At 42.9% G+C, this 19,706-nt stretch overlaps 1 protein-coding gene across 1 annotated transcript in view; it reads right to left on the bottom strand.

Annotated features, from left to right (window-relative positions):
• The window catches only part of rsph14 (radial spoke head 14 homolog), a 706,085-nt gene that overhangs the window by 31,316 nt on the left and 655,063 nt on the right, over positions 1-19,706 (bottom strand). The window contains exon 4 of the mRNA XM_043716094.1: positions 4,705-4,930. Coding sequence (XP_043572029.1) covers positions 4,705-4,930 — 226 coding nt within the window. The remainder of the gene's footprint in view (positions 1-4,704; positions 4,931-19,706) is intronic.

The raw sequence follows: 19,706 nt of genomic DNA, 5'->3' as shown, positions 1-19,706 counted from the left end.
ACGCTCCCCTGCCACCGCAGGACCTGCAACACCTGCGCCCCCCCCTCCTCCCTCACCTCCATCCTGCTCCCGCCTCCCCCTTTATCTGCAGCTCCCCTCCCCTCCAACCCCAGTCCTGAAGAAGGGTTACACCTGAAACATTGTCTTCTCCCCCTCCTGATGCTGCTTGACCTGCTGTGTTTTTCCAGCCTCCTGCCTGTATATTTCAGATACCAGCAGTTTTATTGCCTCTAACTGCTGAATGCCCTCAACAGACATAGCCTCCCACTGAAACCTTCCATCTCCTTACTCCATCTTCCAAATGCTTGTTCTCCCTCTGTGACACTTCAATTCAAACTCCTTTGTTCTGTTGTCCAAGGAGGATGTACATGCATCTAGGGCTGGAAGGGAAACATTTCACAAAACAGCCAAATTGCTTTCCCTCTACATCCAGCGGCTGTGTGGCATTGTCCAGCATAACATTGCAGGTCTATGTCCAATGCTTTGGCAGTGGTTACTGTACCTTCATTTTGCAGCAGTCTGTTGTGGCACCTACATTTGTACCACTGCAATGAAACAGAGGGTGGCTACTGGGCAACAATGGCTATTTGCTAACTATATAGTTCAGCTCCACAGCCAATGCACATAGGTGCAGCATGCCAACAATGAAAGCTGTACTGCAAATGTAAGAGAGCAAACCCATCGCTGTGGTCATTGAACACTTCAGTTGCCTGGACTGCTCAGGGGGAGCCCTGAATTACTCAGCAGTAAGTGTTCGGGTACACAAACCTGCCAGGCCAGTAGACAGTGATGGACCAGCTAACGTGTAGGAGTTGGAAACAGAGACAAACCAAGGAGGGGTGGAGGTAACAAACAGGACCCCTTTCTGGCCAGGTTGTCCATGGACTACTCATCTGACTCCAATCTCCAGCAAAGCAACAGTCGCTCCCCATTCACCATCAGCCTCACAGTTCATCTTCCCTATGTCAGTGACCAGAATGATATCCACCTGGTCACAATGCAAACATCAACGTTAACACAAAATAAACATTCCAAACCAAATTCACAGACAACAAAATCACCTGCCATTGCTTAGTAACGTTAACCAGTCATCACTGTGCACTTCCTTACAGCCTGTGTTTTCTTCTCAGGCCTGGTACCCCTAGTGCAGCGCTACCCCACTGGCTGCAGGTCCCTAAACAAAGGAGACAGCGGACAGGCTGGGAGGGTGGTCTCCAGCAGCTCACGCTGCGTCATCTCATTGCACCATGTGGATGGTTGTCACCAATAGCATTGAGGGACTGGGTGATATGGGTGAGAGCAAGAACATTGTCAACCTGAGAGAGGGAGGCACTGCCATTCTGTCAGCCCAGGCAGAAAAACCAGGCAAACTTGGAAATGATGAAGACTGTTCTCATGTACTTCAGAATGAAGGACTGTTATGACTAGGTGGTCATTTCCAGATATTCCTGATTTTCTTTTACGGTTTTTTTTAACCCAATGCAAGGGCAGCTCTAAAACATTCCAAATACTCAGCTGGAGAAGTGATGGTTTGCTGCAATGCCCTGGATGCCCCTTTGAACAGTGGCATCTACAGCCACCCTTGTGGCAAGCTGAGCTTCAGGCCTATCGATAGAAGTTGCTCATGCAGCAATGGAAGCATGAAGCTGTGCCATGCTGCCTTTGACAGCTTCCTGCTGCCTCCTGCTCTGTGCAACGCAGGTATGCAGCCAGTGTTCAACATGATGTCGAGTGAGTGCACAGCTCAGAAGGCAGCAAGCCACCATCATTCACGGGGGAGGTGTGACCTGGCTGTGACTTTGTGGGAAGAGAGTTTGAACAGGAGGAAGAGTGAATGATGGGGAACAGGGAGACATCATGTTCTGATGTTCACTGACAATACCCTGGATACTTTAGTGGAGAGTGGGGGTGGAGGTGCGGAGGTGGTTACAGGTCTGACCTATTCACTGAGAGGGGCCAAACACCTCTTACCCTTCACTAAGCATTATCAAAGCCTTCACTTTACCTGGAAGCTGCATCCTGGCCACATCGTACTGCCTCTTCAGAGCCAGCTCTCAGACTGCCAGAACCTCTGACACTCCTGTTTACGTTTGTCAGCCAGGGCTCCCTGATTGGACCAGATTAACAGCCCCAATTAGTGTGGAGACCCTCAGGTTAAAACCACTACCGATTATCATTGTCTAATGGGAGAACAGCCCCATGGTCTAGTAGGACTACCACAGCTTTAAGTTTTAAGTATGCAAGGTTTTTATGCTCCACACAACACTTTTCCTTTCTACTTCATCTTATGAGACCTGCATATCCTCCAATTTACAGCATCTAGTTTCTCCTTAATACATCTCTTCAATGTACCTCAATGACCGCATTTGATCCAACCTCCACATTTTAACCACTCTCTGGTTCACTTTCTCCAGAATTCTCTATTGGAATGATAATTACTGTCTTATATTTAAGGCTTCTAGTCCTGCTCTCCCCCAAAAGTGAAAAAATCTTCATAACTAATAGAATTTCAAACTCATTTCTTCATAACATATTCCACTTAATATTCTAAATCTATCAAGGTTAAGATAATTCAGTCATAATTAATTTAATATAAAACACACTAATACTGAGGGATTAATTATCTCTGGTAACACACAGGTTAATGTGTTCAGCTAGTGTTCATTTCTGCACCATTTTAATATAGTAAGGAATAATTTTGAACGTATTAAGAGTAGTATATTGAAGGATATTAAACCTTCCAGCATAGGTCTGTCTAATTTCGTGCTTACCTCCACGATTGTTCGATGAATATATTTGTTTCCTCATTTTTACACCTTCTGTTCTGAAGGTGCCCTGTTGTGTTAGTAGGTGATAGTTTAATGGTTTCAGGTGGGCATTCTGTGACTTCCTGTCAAAACTGCCACATTAACACCAGTATCTGGCTTTAGTAATCTGTGCATACAACTCAGCTTCATCACCGAATGTTTGGCAAATTGCTCAGAAATAAGCCCTCCAGTAAGGCAGCATTTGAGGTAGGAGCCCTTGATAAAAGACTCAGCAAGAACAATCAGAATAAACTCTAAGCCTTACACAGCTCCCTTAAAGGATACTTTCCGGAGTGTAATTAAAAATAATAGACAGAAGGTCAGATAAAGAAAGGCTGAGGGTTTTTGTTAGACAGAGGGTTGAGAGGTGACTTAATTGAGACATAAAATATAATCAGAGGGTTAGATGGGGTGGGCAGTGAGAGCCTTTTTCCTTGGATAGTGATGGCTAGCACAAGGGGTTATAGCTTTAAATTGAGGGGTGATAGATATAGGACAGATGTCAGAGGTAGTTTCTTTACTCAGAGAGTAGTAGGGGTGTAGAATGCATTGCCTGAAACAGTAGTAGACTCGCCAACTTTAAGGGCATTTTAGTGGTCATTGGATAGGCATATGGACGAGAATGGAATAGTGTAGGTTAGATGCGCTTCAGATTGGTTCCACAGGTTGGTACAACATCAAGGGCTGAAGGGCCTGTGCTGCACTGCAATGTTCTATGTTCGATGCTAGCCAAGACAGATATTAGTAGGGCTGACCAAATGCTTAATCAAAGACTTTTATTTCACAGATCACATTAAACCATGGGAAATGGAGAGGGAAGCAGTTTGAAGAAGAGAGTGATCCCAGTCAGAGAAATATATCACAAAATCCCACCCCACTGAAACCTCAAAGCAAAATTCACTTGGAGTTTTGATCAAACAGAACTAGTCTAAACTTTGACATATTCTAACATGGAGCAAGAGTTGCAATAGGCTTTGGAGATTTAGAAAAAATGACAGAGAAAACACAAATCAAATTTGAGCAACTACATCTGGGAGATAGGAAGATTCCTCGCTGACGGGTGAGTTGCTCCATGCTTTTTATTCCAACCATAAAATAGACAATAATCACCCCGGTCTGGGATTGAACAGCCTTGGTGTGAGAATTAATTTGATCTATTGAAATTTGTTAGTACTTCCAGCACTATATTTAATTCATTTTAAACCTTATTTATTTTCCAGTTAAACAACACCAATTTAATTCTGAGGAAACTGATTATTCAAGTGAGACAGGCGGAAGGTATTTCTTGGAGCTTCAGGTTGGTGTTGAAGTTTTCAACAAGGAACACAATGTGTCCAAGTTACTGCCCAGATATATATGCACTAATGATAAAAGCACAAGGTTAAAGTAAAATTTCCAGAGAAACTTTCATTCAATAGCTGCAGGGAGGGGATAGAGAGGACAACTGGGAGCAACAGAAACAATGAGAGCCGAGGTGTTGTTGACTTAGATAAAGGGTCATGGTCATGCATCCAGTCATGGCCCTGGAAAGTTGGGAAAAGACAAACCATGGCGCTGAATGAGTTCCTTCCGAAAGCAGAGACAGATAGGATGAACCAATTGGTCTCTTTCCAAATGGTTACCTTCTATGGCAGTAATGTTAACCTATCCAGCTGGTGACCTTCAATTCATATCACCACCTTCTCTCCCCTCCCTGCCCTCCAACAAACAGATTACTTGCTAATGACTTCAATAGTGACTTGTTAGATGAGGTAATAATGTACACACTGTCTGATCCTATAATTTCCACCAGACAGGTTAGGTTAAAATTAGGACCAGTGCAACATTGTATATAGTTGAGTTTTGACTGATGTCCATTTATATGCTAATACATCAATGCAGAATGCTTGGATGTTACCTGATGTCTATGAGAGCTTGTGCAGCCAGACTCCTGATGAGAGCAGAACTGTGTTTGAGCTTGGTCTTCAGCACTGATATGCCCTCAGCGTGCAGTGCATGCTTAGTGTCCACAAGCAAACAGAAGTGTAGCGTCTTCAATATCAGCTCCTGAATCTCGTCCAGCTCTGTGCGCAGCTTCATAATCAGGTCAGGAATCAGGCCGGCGTATACGATGGCAGTAGCACCTGGAGGAGGAGCAGGAGGTTGAGGCATGTATTTATCAGACATTGTAATCAGTTCTGTAAGGAAGATTGGAATCCAACTTGCACAGCACTGCCTAATAGGGCAGAGGGTAATCGGGATGAGATCAAGCTCCTGACCACTGTCCTGTGATCCCTGCAGTAAGAATGGGCCTTAATGTTGGTGTGGCCAGGATACCTGGACTTTTTGGAAATTCAGTTGTACAGCAAAGCAGCAGAAACGAGAGCATTCTGAAGAATGGAAGACCCAGAGGGGCCTGAGTGGGGCAGCTGGAAACTTTCTGGATAAATACACTGAGTTCTAATATCTTTACATTATCATTAACAATACAAAGTGCATGAAAAGCAACTTCAGACAGCAAAGGTGATCAGAAATTTCAACAAAGGGCCTCAGCAGCAAGGATATTGTGTTGAGTGTTTATTTACCTGACTAGAGTGAAAGTGGAAGGTTCCTTCATTTCTTGGTTACCAGTGCGACTCAGAGATGTTCTGTTGAACAAATCAAGACAGAGCCACTGTGCTGAACCCTGTAAGGGACCCAGGAGGCAGACTCTTGTTCCCCTGTATTCACCAAAATAAACTTCGGTGAGGGCTGCTCAAAGCCTGGCAGACTGGGCAGATTGTGCACTGCATGTGTGGCTGAAATTGTATTGAGGGGTTCTTAGATTTTCAGGAGGGAATGGGCTTGTTACCTTCCCACAGACTTTAATTGCTGGTCATTCACTTTCTGGACAAGAAACAAAAAGTTGACAACTGCCTCATGTATTCTTCCAACTTTTGCCAGACAACTCCTGTAGAATATTGTCTCCTGGATATTTTCTAATAAGAGATATGTTAGACAGTGCAGGTAGGACTTGAAACCAGGCCGCTTGATTCAGAGGTAAGGACATTACCATTAGAGCCCCAAGTATTCCCCAATGTTCCTATCTCTGGGAATTCCATCGTGACAGGTTTTGTGGATAAATAGCTTGAGTCATTGCTTAAGTTCACAACAAGACAAAGGGAATACTGCAAGACCCTGCATGTGGACTTAGACCCATGCGTGAATCACTATTGGATCAAATGTGAAGTCACTCACGGAAGAAAATTTAAAAATAAATTAACTTTCTGAATGAATGAATGTTAGTTTTACAGAAAAAAAAGATAAAAGCCCAGTTAAACACGTAAAAAGTAATGTTTAATTAATGCCTAATTTCAATTTATTTAGAGATGTCGGTGTTGAACTGGGGTGGACAAAGTTATAAACCAACCAGGCGAAAGTGAGGACTGCAGATGCTGGAGATTAGAGTCAAGAGTGCAGTGGTGGAAAAGCACAGCAGGTCAGGCAGCATCCGAGGAGCAGGAGAATCACGTTTTGGGCAAAAGCCCTTCATCAGGAATGATCCTTACTTTTGCCTAGTTGATTTTTAACTCTTGAAAGTCAAAAATCACACAACACAAGGTTATAGCCCAACAGGTTTATTTGGAAACACTAGCTTTCGGAGCATCGCTCCTTCATCAGGTGGTTGATCAGGTCATCACAGCTACCTGATGAAGGAGCAGCACTCCGAAAGCTAGTGCTTCCCAATAAACCTATTGGTCTATAACCTGGTGTTGTGTGATTTTTAACTAATTTCAATTTGATTCACTTTTGTAACTTACAAAGATTCCTTATGGCCACATTAATCTGTTCACAAGATAAATCTGGTTCTGTAAACAAATGCCAAAGTTTAGTTAAGGTGACATTCCTCCAAGTAGAATGCGCAATTGGGTCTGCACGCTCATATCACGGTCACTTTTGCATAATCAAGTTATTTTCTGAAAGCCTCTGTACTGGTGTATCACCTGCATTAAAGCTGCAAAAGGAACAGGGTGAAATGAAGTCTGATGAAGTCCTAGCTCCAGAATTTAACACAGGCCCCATTCCCTCTTGAATAGATGCCAGAATTTGAGGCCATTTAAAAGACTGGGACCACTGCCCAATTGAGGAAGTTGGCCTGCCTCACAGAAGCAGTTTGGACCAATCAGAGGTTGGAAAGCTGTGTCTGACCATAGAACCAGCAACTCAGTCCAATCAGAAGGCCAGAAACTCTGCAGCGTCTGTTGCACCATTGATAATGATGGCCATTATCAGCTCTGTAAAGAGTGGAAGAGTGTGCCTTCATGTTGAGACAACTTCTTCACTCAGCGGGCAGTGGACATTTGGAATTTTCTATCCCAGGGGTTGTGAAAGTTCAGTCATTAAGTCAGTTCAAGACAGAAATTGATAGATATCTAGCTACTAACAACATCAAAGGACATGTGGCCAGCACAGTAATATGGCACTGATTCAGGTGATCAGCCATTATCTAGAATGGCAGAGCAGGGTTCAAGAGGCTGAATGGCCTACTGCTCATTTGTTGCAAAACATGGTAAATGATATGACTCTGCAGGGGCAGGGCAGCCAGGATTCTAGTGTCAGAAGGGTAAACTCTCCAATGGTAACATCAACAGCAGGTGTAGTTGGTATCAGGGATTGGAGGGGGCACTCACTCAGGTCAGAGACTGGCCACTAAAGAAGTTGCTTCTTCCCTCCCAGACCTTGACAGTGGCACAGTCTTTAACTGAAAAGATTATGGTGATGTTATGAGGGTGCTTAACATTTTTCCAGGTTGTTTTTTTCTTTATTGGACAGGAAGCTGGGCAATGTTTTTAATGATACTTCTTGGACATCACAGCGCTTAAGCTAATTCCTTAGACTTATTAACTGAAAATCTCGTGCCTGGGGTTATGGCCTTGTTTCAGATTTAATTTGGAGTTCAGCTGTGTACAATCTGACAAGAGAGAAAAAGTTACTCAGTTCATCCATTGCCTTGCTGAGAAAACTCTTTTGGTGGATCCAATGTGATTTATGAAAAACGGATCCAGCTGTTGCCCTGAAAAGCTGCCAAAAGAGTTAGTCTGGATGTTTTGAGTGAACTGCCTTTAAAAATCCCTGTGACAACTGCTTGCATTTAGTGACCCATCCATCTACATACTCAAAGATTCCAATCAAAAGCCACCTTGAACATTTCATATCATAATCTTGTTTTCTTCATGAACTAACAATTGTTGATCATTATGCTGTTTTTGTGAAGTTAATCCCTCCAGAGAATTATTTTTGGTTTTAATTGCTGTGTATGTTGAAGGAGAGAGTGTTGTTTAGAATGGTAAATATTTATACCATAACACTTCCAGATGTGTGTTTAAAAGCTTTATATCTTTGCCAAAGAGGTCCTGTTTTCACAATAAATCACTGATTTCGTTGTTCATTAAAGAAACCTGGTTGATGGATCTTTTTAATCCACATCTAATATCGATACTGCATTAATTGGTTATTGGTTACTGGATAAAACATTTACATTTATATTGTAACCAATATTACAATACAAGTTGATGACTTTACTGGACAAGTCAGATTTCAAACTGAAATCTGGTTTGATAGATCACAGTTTGTTCTTTTTTATTTAATGAGATGGTCTTCCACTGAAACATAAACACACAATGTTTCAGATTTGGTTTTAACAATAAAACAGAAGTGAATATCAAGCAAAATAAACCAAATTATTTACCTATAGTACAAGTTTAACAATTTAAAAATGTATGGTAAAATATAATCCCATCTATCCCAACATTATTAATTTTACAGTACTGAAACGCTAGACAGAATTCCTTTCTCTATCACATTAGAGGTTTCACATAACTGTTTCTTTCAATTCCCAGTCTTGAGAATTTAATAGCCTCTTCTTTCATTATTTACACAATTGAGATTAGATTTTCTCAGCTTCAAATAACCTCTTCAGAGTTCTAATCAAATAATTTTAGTCTGAAAACCCTTCAACTTGTAATCTATTTCTAACTGTTCTGAATGAACGCCCTTTGCTGGGACAAACTGTGCTCTGACATTTAACTTCAACCAACACTTATATGAAATAAAACCAGAAGCTTTCTAAGTTATCATTTTTTCCCCTCAAGTAAAAAAAATTCTTCTGAACTGAAAACAGGCCAGTATTTTTCACTGTTTACTGAGTCCAATCATAAAATCCTCATAATACAAACGAATTCCCATTATCACTCCAAGAACTTGTGTTCTCCTTCTGGTTTAAAACAAATCATGGCTCCAGAAATACCGAGACGTTAGTCATTAAACTCACTCTCACACACAAACCAATTCACATGTCACTAGTTCCAAATCCAAACACCTATATATATATATATATATATATATATATAGATATATATATAACTTGCACAAGTGGGCCTCTCCAGCCTGGGTTGTAACAGTCCCAACATACTGAAGGATTATAGCTGGTCAGAACCCCAGCAAAGGTTGGCCCATTCAGCACAAAAAAGGTAAGTAAAAGAGAAAAAACACAAAGTTCAAATCTTAAAAGAATTACAACATTCTATTGCCCATTATTAGATTTAAAGCTGAGAGATCCAGTGAAAACTGTTGTTAGAACCAGTAGAATTCATACAAAACATAGTTTCACTAAAATTTGTCACCTACAATATTTTTGCTTTGAAGTATTAAAATAACACCTCTTGAAATTGATTTTGAAGTAATGAGGTTTCATTTCCACACTGTTGGTGCTCCAGCAAGTGGGGAAGGGAAGGAACAGAAAGCAAGATTCAAGATTTTAACCCAAACTCTTAAAATATGAATGCGCCCACATTGATAAAATAATGGTGTTACCCTTGAATATCTTGGACTCATCTTGATGTTTGCTCTCTGTCTCTTGTATAAATCTGTGTCTGTTCATCCTCATCAAGTCTTTGCTCAAAAAGACTTATGGAAGGAACTAAAAGATTAGGGATGACCCAAGAAACTGTTGCCTGGCATTTAATGTGCTTATGTTTTACAGGTCATCTTGGAAGAGGGGTTATAGTACACTGAAATTGGTGTATTACAATCTATAGCATAGAAAGAAACAAGGCTGTTCAGCCAAAACGATTGACGCTGGTGTTCATGCTCCACATAAACCTCCTCTCATTTGTCTTCAACCAATCCTACCAACATATTCTTCTATTCCATTTTCCCTCCTGTTTGTTAAATTTCCCTCGAATACACTTATACCATCTGACTCAACTACTGCTTATTGCAGTTAGTTCATAAGCAATGATTGGTAAAAAAGTTTGTCCTGACTTGTTTGCTGGGGACTATCTTATATTTTGCGCTAATAACCTTTAGTTTGAACTATAGTCAGGATAACCTATATGAATCTAAATTCATACCATTATTTAATTGCTTCTACATATCATCCAAAACTTGAAAATGCTGTGTTCACAATCAATTCCTTTTAAAGACTATCAGTACTAATTCCATTCCATTATTCATCACATATTTCACTATATTTCAACTAATAGCTGGTGCCTGTTTGTTCTAAATTTGTCATGCATTTATCTGATCAATTCATTTACAGATCTGAAATATTCTGAATTACTTTAACAGCATCCTTTGATCATGCTGTGCTGCCTATTTGGGAACTAGGTGTGAAGCTCAGAAGTTTACATTTGGTTTGTGGGCAGGTCATTTGTGTAAGTGATAAAACAACACAGGTTCAAGCATTGACCTGAAAGCACGACTACATGCCTAGTTTAGGATGTACACCTCCTCGCTTCTTTAAATATTCATTGATACTACAATTGTATGGCATGCAATTTCATCAAAATAATTGGACAGTGAATTTATTCCTTCCTCTCTGGTGAATATTTCTGAAAGATAAACAGTTAGCAATTAGACTATTTTCTTTTTACTTATCAATTGCAGTTATTCATTCACATGATGAGGGCAGTTTTGGCGAAGACTTGCTGATTCATTAGTGCCCTGGAGAAGGTGTTAGATTAGATTAGATTACTTACAGTGAGGAAACAGGCCCTTCGGCCCAACAAGTCCACACCGACCCGCCACCCACCCATTCTCCTACATTTACCCCTTACCTAATACTATGGGCAATTTAGCATGGCCAATTCACCCTAACCTGCACATCTTTGTGAACCCACGCAGACACGGGGAGAATGTGCAAACTCCACACAGTCAGTCGCCTGAGGCAGGAACTGAACCCGGGTCTCTGGCGCTGTGAGGCAGCAGTGCTAACCACCGTGCCACCGTGGTGGTGGTGAGCTGCCTCCTGGAACCACTGCAGTCTGGGTACAATAGATACAACAGTGCTGTTTGGGAGAGAGCTCTTTGACTTTGAGCTAGGGGCAGTGAATGTACAGATTGGGAGCAGTGGGGACCATTTGGACCCTTGAATGCTCCACCATTGGATAAGGTCATGGCTGATCTGATTGCTGCCTACCCTTCAGAACCTCTGATGGCTGTCTGGGTCACAATTTATCTTTCTCTGCCTGAAAAGTATTAAATGACTCAGCCTCTACCACTTGCTGGGGAAGGGGAAATTATCCTCCTCATCTGCATCATAAATTGGAGATGCTTTAGTTTTAACCTGAGTCCTCTGACTCTCGTATCCCCATCGAGGGGAAGCACATTTCCAGCATCTGCCCTGTCAATTCCTTCAGGATCTTACATGTTTCAATAAGATCATCTCCCCTTGCTCCAACCTCCAACACATCGAGGCACAGAATGTCCAACCTTTTCTCAAACAAACAATCACAGAGACTGGAAGCAGGAGTAGGCCATTCAGCCCTTTGAGCCTATTCCACCATTCAAAATGATCATGGCTGGTCTTGTATCTCAATGCTTTCGCCCATAGCCCTTGTGCCTTTAATATCTCAAGAAAAACTGCCTGTCCCTTATGTGTATTCAGTGACATGGCTTCCATTGCTTTTTGTGATCGAGAATTCCACTGGTTCATTATCATTTGACTGAAGAAATTATCCCTCATTTCAGTCTTAAGTGGCCTATCCTGTATCTTGAGACTGTGTCTCCTGATCACCCAGGGGAAACATCCTCCCTACATTTAGTCTATCCATACCTGTTGGAATTTTGTACTTTCATCCTTCTGAACTCTAAAGAATTGAGACCCAGTTGAACCAATCTCTCCTCATAGAATAGTTCTACCACTCCTGATGTCTGTCTAGTGAACCTCCTCCATACCTCCTCCTTGGCAAGTGTATCCTTTCTTCGGTAAGGAGACCAAAATCACCCACACTACTCTATGTGCAGTATCACCGAGGTTGCTTTCTGCATCTTCCTGTCTACTTATTGTCAATGGTGCACAAGGACACCTAGATCCCTTTGTACACTCACACCTTCCAACATATAATCATTTTAATAATACTCTGCCTTTGTGTTTTTCACACTGAAGTGCACAACTTCTGATTTAACCATGTTATACTGCATCTGCCGCATTCTTGCCCACAAACTAAACTTATCTAAACCACCTTGAAGCCTCCTTGCATCTTCCTCACAACTCACAATCCCACATATTTTCTGTCATCAGGAAAGTTGGAAATATTACATTTGGTTCCCTTATCCAAGTCATTTATATGTTGTGAATCCACCACATCCACTGATTCGCCCTTATCGAATGTACCAGTTACACCCTCAAAAAAAACTCCAGTAGACTAATTAAGCACGATTTCCTTTTCATTAACCCACACTGGTTTTGTCTAATCATGTTAATGCTTCTCAAGTTGTCTGTTTTGATGTCTTTTAGAATAGACTCCCACATTTTCTACACTAATTCCCTGGTGTTTTTCTTACCCTCCAGCTGCCTGCCACTTTGACACGCCATTGTGGCCAGCATTTCTGTCTCAGGCTTGCTGCAGTGCTCCAGAGAGGCTCAAAGCATTGGAGGAATACCGCCTCACCTTCTGCATGAGGATCTTATAGCTTTCAGGATTCAACACAAGTTTAACAATTTCACAGCATGAACACTTCCCTCCATGTCTGTTACCCAGCCCCACACCCCAGGCCTTGTCATGAATTAGGTTTCTTTCAATACAGCCAACCCATTTTCAACTTTTCATAGTTGCCATAATCACCTGTCTACCTTTTCTTTTTTTTCCCCGACTTACTATCAACAATGCCTCTCTCTGTCCACCTTTGCTCACTCTCTCTCTGGGCTCCCTCTTCATCTCTCTGCTCACCTCCACTCCCTCTCCCTGCCACCATCAACATAATACCATCTTTGTGAAAGTAAGGACTGCAGATGCTAGAGATTAGAGTCAAGTCTGTGGTGCTGGTCAGGCAGCATCCAAGGAGCAGGAGAATAGACATTTTGGACAAAAGCCCTTCATCAGGAATGAGGCTGGGACCCTTAGGTTGGAGACATAAATGGGAGGTGGGGTGGGGCTCAGATGAAGGTAGCTGAGATTGCAATAGGTGGATGGAGGTGGAGGGTGATGGTGATAGGTCAGAGAAGACGGTGGGGCAGATAGGTGGGAACGAAGATGGACAGATGGGACGGGTCATATGTATGGTGCTGAGCTGGAAGATTGGAACTGGGGTAAGGTGGGGGGAAGGGAAATGAGGAAACTGGTGAAATCCACACTGGTGACCTGGGGTTGAAGGGTCTCGAGACGGAAGATGAGGCATTCTTCCTCCAGGCGTCGGGTGGTCAGGGAGTGGTGATGGAGGAGGCCCAGGACCTGCATGTCCTCGGAGTGTGCGGGGGAGTTGAAGTGTTTAGCCAGGGGGCGGATGGGTTGGTTGGTGCGGGCGTCCCAGAGGTGTTCTCTGAAACGTTCCGCAAATAGGTGGCCTGTCTCCCCAATGTAGAGGAGGCCACATCGGGTGCAGCGATGCAGTAAATGATGTGTGTGGAGGTGCAGATGAATTTGTGACGGATATGGAAGGATCCCTTGGGGCCTTGTGTCCTTGTTGCAATTGGAGTGGTGGGGTTCGAGGGCAAAGGTGCGGGGAGTGGATGAGATGTGCTGGAATTGGGAATAAGGGATAGCATTTTTACAGGAGGCAGGGTGAGAGGAGGTGTAATCCAGGTAGTTGTGGGAGTCGGTGGTTTGTAGAAGATTGTTGAGTTGGCCACCGTTGATGGAGATGGAGAGGTCCAGGCAGGGGAAGGAGGTATCCGAGATGGTCCAGGTGAATTTATGGATAAAAGCAAATTACTGTGGATGCTGGAATCTGAAACCAAAAGAGAAAATGCTGGAAAATCTCAGCAGGCATCTGTAAAGATCTGCTGAGATTTTCCAGCATTTTCTTTTTTGGTTTCAGGTGAAGTTATGGTTGGGGTGGAATGTGTTGGTGAAGTTGATGAACTGTTCAATCTCCTCATGGGAGCACAAGGTGTGACACCGATGCAATCATCAATATAGTGGAGGAAAAGTTGGAGAATGGTGCCGGTGTAACTCCGGAAGATGGACTGTTCCATGTAACCGACAAAGAGACAGGCCTAGCTGGGGCCCATGCATTTGCCTATGGCTACACTTTTCATCTGGAGGAAGTGGGAGGATTTAAAGGAGAAATTGTTGAGGGTAAGGACTAATTCAAACGAATGAAAGTGTCAGTGGAAGGGTACTTGTGGGGACGTCAGGAGAGGAAGAAGTGGAGGGCTTGGAGGCCCTGGTCATGGTGGATGGAGATGTAGAGGGATTGGATGTCCATGGTGAAGATGAAGCATTGGAGACCAGGGAAGCGAAAGTCTTGGAGGAGGTGGAGGGTGTGTACCGAACGTATGTGGGGAGTTCCCGGACCGGGGTGATAGGACAGTATCGAGGTAGGTGGAGATGAGTTCGGTGGGGTAGGAGCAGGCTGAGACGATGGGTCGCTGGGGAGGTCAGGCTTGTGCATCTTGGGAAGGAGGTAGAATCGGGCGGTGTAGGGTTCCCTTGCAGTTGGAATTTGTGGGTGGGAGGTCCCCTGAGCTGATGAGGTTGTGGATGGTCTGGGAGATGATGGTTTGGTGATGGAATACCACCTTTTCCCAGATGCTATCAATTTTGAAGAAGGGTCACTGTTGTTTCCCCACAGATGCTGCCAGACCTGCGAGTTTCACCAGCAATTTCTGTTTTTGTTTGTTTCAGATCCCTACCTTTATGTTACATTCTCCTTGCAATACATGACTAGTAATGGCCAATAAATACCGGTCTTGACAACAAAGTCCATATCCCAGGGAATAATAATAGAACATTTAGATCCCAGCCAAGTTTTTGATACTGTAATGTAAGAGGAATTGAAAGTTGGCTAGGACAGGGCAGACAAAAGGTGGCTATGGATGCAACACCTTCATCTTTGGGATGATAAGTGGATTGCTATTGAAGAGCACTCCTGTTTGAAATTTTTTTAAAATAATATGGAAAGGACAAAACTGTCGAAACTTGTATGTGACACCAACTTCAATTGACGGGATTGAGGTGGGAAGTTAAGGAATTCTGGGAAGGGGAAAAATGTGAATATTTCAAATTCACCGCCTCTGAGCAATAAAATATCAAACAGTAGCAGGGCATTGGTTGATAGATCATTGATACCAATATAGTAGCAATGAGCATCAGGGAAAGGTAAAGGAAGCTAATCATTTATTCAGATGTATAGACAGAGGACCAGTGCACAATTCCTCATAGCCAACAATGTCTAGGGAAGACTCTTGGAGTTTCTCCTGCTTCACTGCCACAATTTCACTGGAGTTCAGGCAGAAAACCCATTTATATGCAAACACAATGTTTATGCAGTTCTTAGGTCAAAGTTATCGTAATAATAAAGTCAGATTAGCTCTAAGGCAATTCCTGACTAATGTGACTGTAGAAGGTAGTGATACATCCACATCTGAAGTACCAGCTACAATTTTGGGCACCTGAGTGTACCAGACCCTGGAGGCACTGCAAAAAAGAGCAACCATATTCAGAATTACTGTTTAGTTTAAGATGTCAGAGGATGAAGCATATGGGGCTTTTTAAACAGGACAAGCAAAGGCATGGGATGAAGACACTATTCCCATGATTAAGGTGCTTAGAGGAATCAATAATCTGAAAATGTAATGGAGATTACCACAAACGCTATGACCAGGATTATGGGTCCAAACATGGCAACTCAGGAGGATCACAGTCTCAACTAAACAATTTTACACAGAGGGTAGGAACAAGTGAAATAAGCTCTCAGGGAGCCACTGTGGAAAAAATATTAAAAGAATATTGGGTAATAATTCAAGGCCAGGTGAGTGAACAACATCAGGTTTTGGGAGCCGAGAGGTGGACAGCAAACTCTTCTGGTGATTCTTTTCCCTCTGAGAATATTAGTGTAACAATGAAACTGCTATGCAAGATGAGCCTTGGGTTTATGTAGCTTTAGATTCTCAGTGATGTGCTCTCAGCAGAGTTCTGATGTTAAGGTTCTTGCCCAGACTGGTGCCTAGGTTTGAGCTTCTCACTGACCTAACTGGAAAGGGCTGTTCGACTTTGTAATTTCACAAATGACTATTTGCTGAGCTCTGAGCGTGATTTGATTAAACAGTTGTTCTGAGTCACTGATGAATCAAACTAATGATTTGGCAAATATTTATGTCAGCATCCCTTGTAGCAAGTGGCTGTACTTCTGTTGATTCGTGATAATGGCTTCAATTTCTTAAGTTCACAGTTACTGCAGATTTTCTGACCCAGGCCAACAATTAAACATATAGTACAGCAAAATTCAGAGTCTAATATTCCGCTGCGATTCCTGCCACTTGCTGGGTTCTGCTAACATCAGTCTATTTGATGTGTAAACACCAAACCATGTTTGAAGCTGAGATTTCATGATGTTACACCTTCTTTTATTTGCGTTCTTGCAGATTGCTAGATAACTACAGTTTCATTTTAATTAAATTTTGTCAGAACCATGGCAGAATTCAGCAAACAAGATTTCTGAGCAACAATCCAGACATTTGGCCATGCAGTCTGATGCCTGAGGACTTAGCCTTTCATCTTCCAAGGGCTCTTTGTGCTACGGTACTGACCTTGGCCCTGGCTTTCATCTTTGGCCTTGTGCTTTGTGAAATTATTTGTAGCACTCTGATGCAGTTTTGGGCATTTTAAACTGCCTTCTCAACAAGGAAAGTGGTGGATGCTGGGGAAACAGTTCAGTCAGGAATCTGGCTCCTGATCAGCCTCATTTTCCTGCTCGTTAAAGAAAAAAGAACAAGGCGGCAGAGATTCAAATTAATGTGCAAACAAAACAAGGGCGATATGAGAAAAACCTTTTTCACAGCAGAATCTTTAGGGTATAAAATGCACTGCCTGGGAATGTAGTGGCAGCAGGCTCAATTGACTTTCAAGAAGAGCATTGGATGGTTATTTGGATAGAAATACAATGCAGTACATGGAGAAGAAGCACGAGATTAGCACTAGACAACAGAACAATAGGCCTCCTTCTGTGTTGTAACAGTTCTGTGATTCTTGGTAGTACAAGACAATATGCAGCTGTCTCTAGACATGGTTCTCCCACCATAGTTAGATGGTCTGCTGGTGATAATGCTGATAATTTCCCAATCAGCTTCAAGGAAAGGTGAGAGACAACCTTGTTTCCCTGTTATTTTTATCAGTGCCAATTGCTGATAGGGAGGCTCACCCCTCATGACAGTCTTCAGCAGCACTGTCCACAGCCTCACACACAGAACAGGGGAGCCCAAACAGCAGCCATCGATTATTGGCTCCACTTCAAAGTTTGAAATTGTTTTTCCAATAAGGGATAACAGGGGTTGAAGACACAACATGGCTGTTAGAAACACTGTAACCAGCATGTTCTCTGCACCACAAGAATGTAGTTACGTGCCCTATGAAGAATTCATGAACAGTGGATACAAACTAGATTGTTTGTATCCTAACACCCTGTCTCTGGGATTAAGAAATGGGATAACAGGCATCATGACTTTTGTTTTAATTCATTTGTGGGATGTGGGCTCTGCTGGCTAAACAGCATTTATTGCCTGGCCCTAATTGCCCTTGAGAAGGTGGGGGTGAGCTCCCTTCTTGAACTGCTGCAGTCCCCGTCCTGTGGATGAACCCACAATGCCATTAGGGAAGGCATTTCAGGATATTGACCCAGCGACAGTGAAGGAACAGTGATATGTTTTCAAATCAGGATGGTGAGAATCTTGGAGGGGAACTCCAAGGTGGTGGTGTTCCCCTGTATCTGCTGTCCTTGTCCTTCTGGATGGAAATGGTCGTGAATTTGGAAGGTGCTGTCTGAGGATCTTTGGTGAATTTCTGCAGTGCATCTTGTAGACAGTACACACTGCTGCTATTGAGCGTCGGTGGTGGAGGGAGTGGATTCTTGTGGATGTGGTGCCAATCAAGCAGCTGCTTTGTCCTGGATGGTGTCAAGCTTCTTGAGTGTTGTTGGAGCAGCCCCCATCCAGGCAAGTGGGGAGTTTTGCACCACACTCCTGACTTGTGACGTGTAGATGGTGGACAGGCTTTGGGGAGTCAGGAGGTGTGTTATTCACTGCAGTATTCCCAGCCTCTGACTTGTTCTTCTAGCTACTGCATTGATGGGGTGAGTCCAGATGAGTTTCTGGTCAATGATAACCCCAAGGATGTTATCAGTAGGGGATTCAGTGATGGTAACAGCATTGAATGTCAAGGGGTAGTGGTTAGATTGTCTCTTATTGGTGATGGTCATAGCTTTGCATTTGTGTGTCATGAATGTTACTTGCCACCTGTCAGCCCAAGCCTAGATCTTGCTGCATTTGGACATGGACTGCTTCAGTATCTGTGCAGTCGCAAATGGTGTTGAACATTGCAAAATCATTGGTAAACATCCACACTTCTGACCTTAAGTTGGAGAGAAGGTCATTGATGAAGCAGCTGAAGATGGTTGGGCCTAGGACACTACCCTGAGGAATTCCTGCAGAGATGTCCTGGAGCTGATCTGACTGACCTCCAACAACCATGACCATGTGATTGTGTCATGTGATTGGATAAGCACAATTAATCTAGACGTACTGTAATGTGTCATCATTCAGTGGATATTATCTTCAAATACATGCTTGTGTATGCTTGAATAGACTGGCGAACAAAGAAACTTGAGTCTCATCTGATCACTGTGGGTGAGGAGGGTGGGTGAACTCCCTTGACTAACATATAACTACAAAGTAGGATGGTAACAGACAATTTCCTGGAAACAAATGGAGGAAGGCATGCAGAATCTGAAAGGGGAATGGTTTGTTTCATGTATCAGCAGTGTTCCTGTATAACAACTGGCTTGGCCAGACTGGCTAAATGGTCTACTGTGTTGTACCTATAAACTGATTTATTTAAACAAAAAGGATTAGTATTTTCTTAGAGTCATAGTCATAGAGATGTACAGCTTGGAAACAGACCCTTCGGTCCAACCTGTCCATGCTGACCAGATATCCCAACGCAATCTAGTCCCACCTGCCAGCACCCGGCCCATATCCCAACAAACCCTTCCTATTCATAAAACCATCCAAATGCCTCTTAAATGTTGCAATTGTACCAGCCTCCACCACTTCCTCTGGCAGCTCATTCCATACTCGTATCACCCTCTGTGTGAAAACGTAGCCCCTTAGGTCTCTCACCTTAAACCTATGCCCTCTAGTTCTGGACTCCCCAACCCCAGGGAAAAGACTTTGTCTATTTATCCTATCCATGCCCCTCATAATTTTGTAAACCTCTATAAGGTCACCCCTCAGCCTCCGACACTCCAGGGAAAACAGCCCCAGCCTATTCAACCTCTCCCTATGGAACAAATACTCCAACCGTGGCAACATCCTTGTGAATCTTTTCTGAACCATTTCAAGTTTCACAACATCTTTCCGATAGGAAGGAGACCAGAATTGCACACAATATTCCAACAGTGGCTGAACCAATATCCTGTACAGCTGCAACATGACCTCCCAACTCC

The sequence above is a fragment of the Chiloscyllium plagiosum genome, chromosome 25, assembly GCF_004010195.1.
Source record: "Chiloscyllium plagiosum isolate BGI_BamShark_2017 chromosome 25, ASM401019v2, whole genome shotgun sequence".
Lineage (NCBI taxonomy): Eukaryota > Metazoa > Chordata > Chondrichthyes > Orectolobiformes > Hemiscylliidae > Chiloscyllium > Chiloscyllium plagiosum.
The sequence above is the reverse complement of the archived record's forward strand: the minus strand, read 5'-3'. Positions and strand labels throughout refer to the sequence as shown.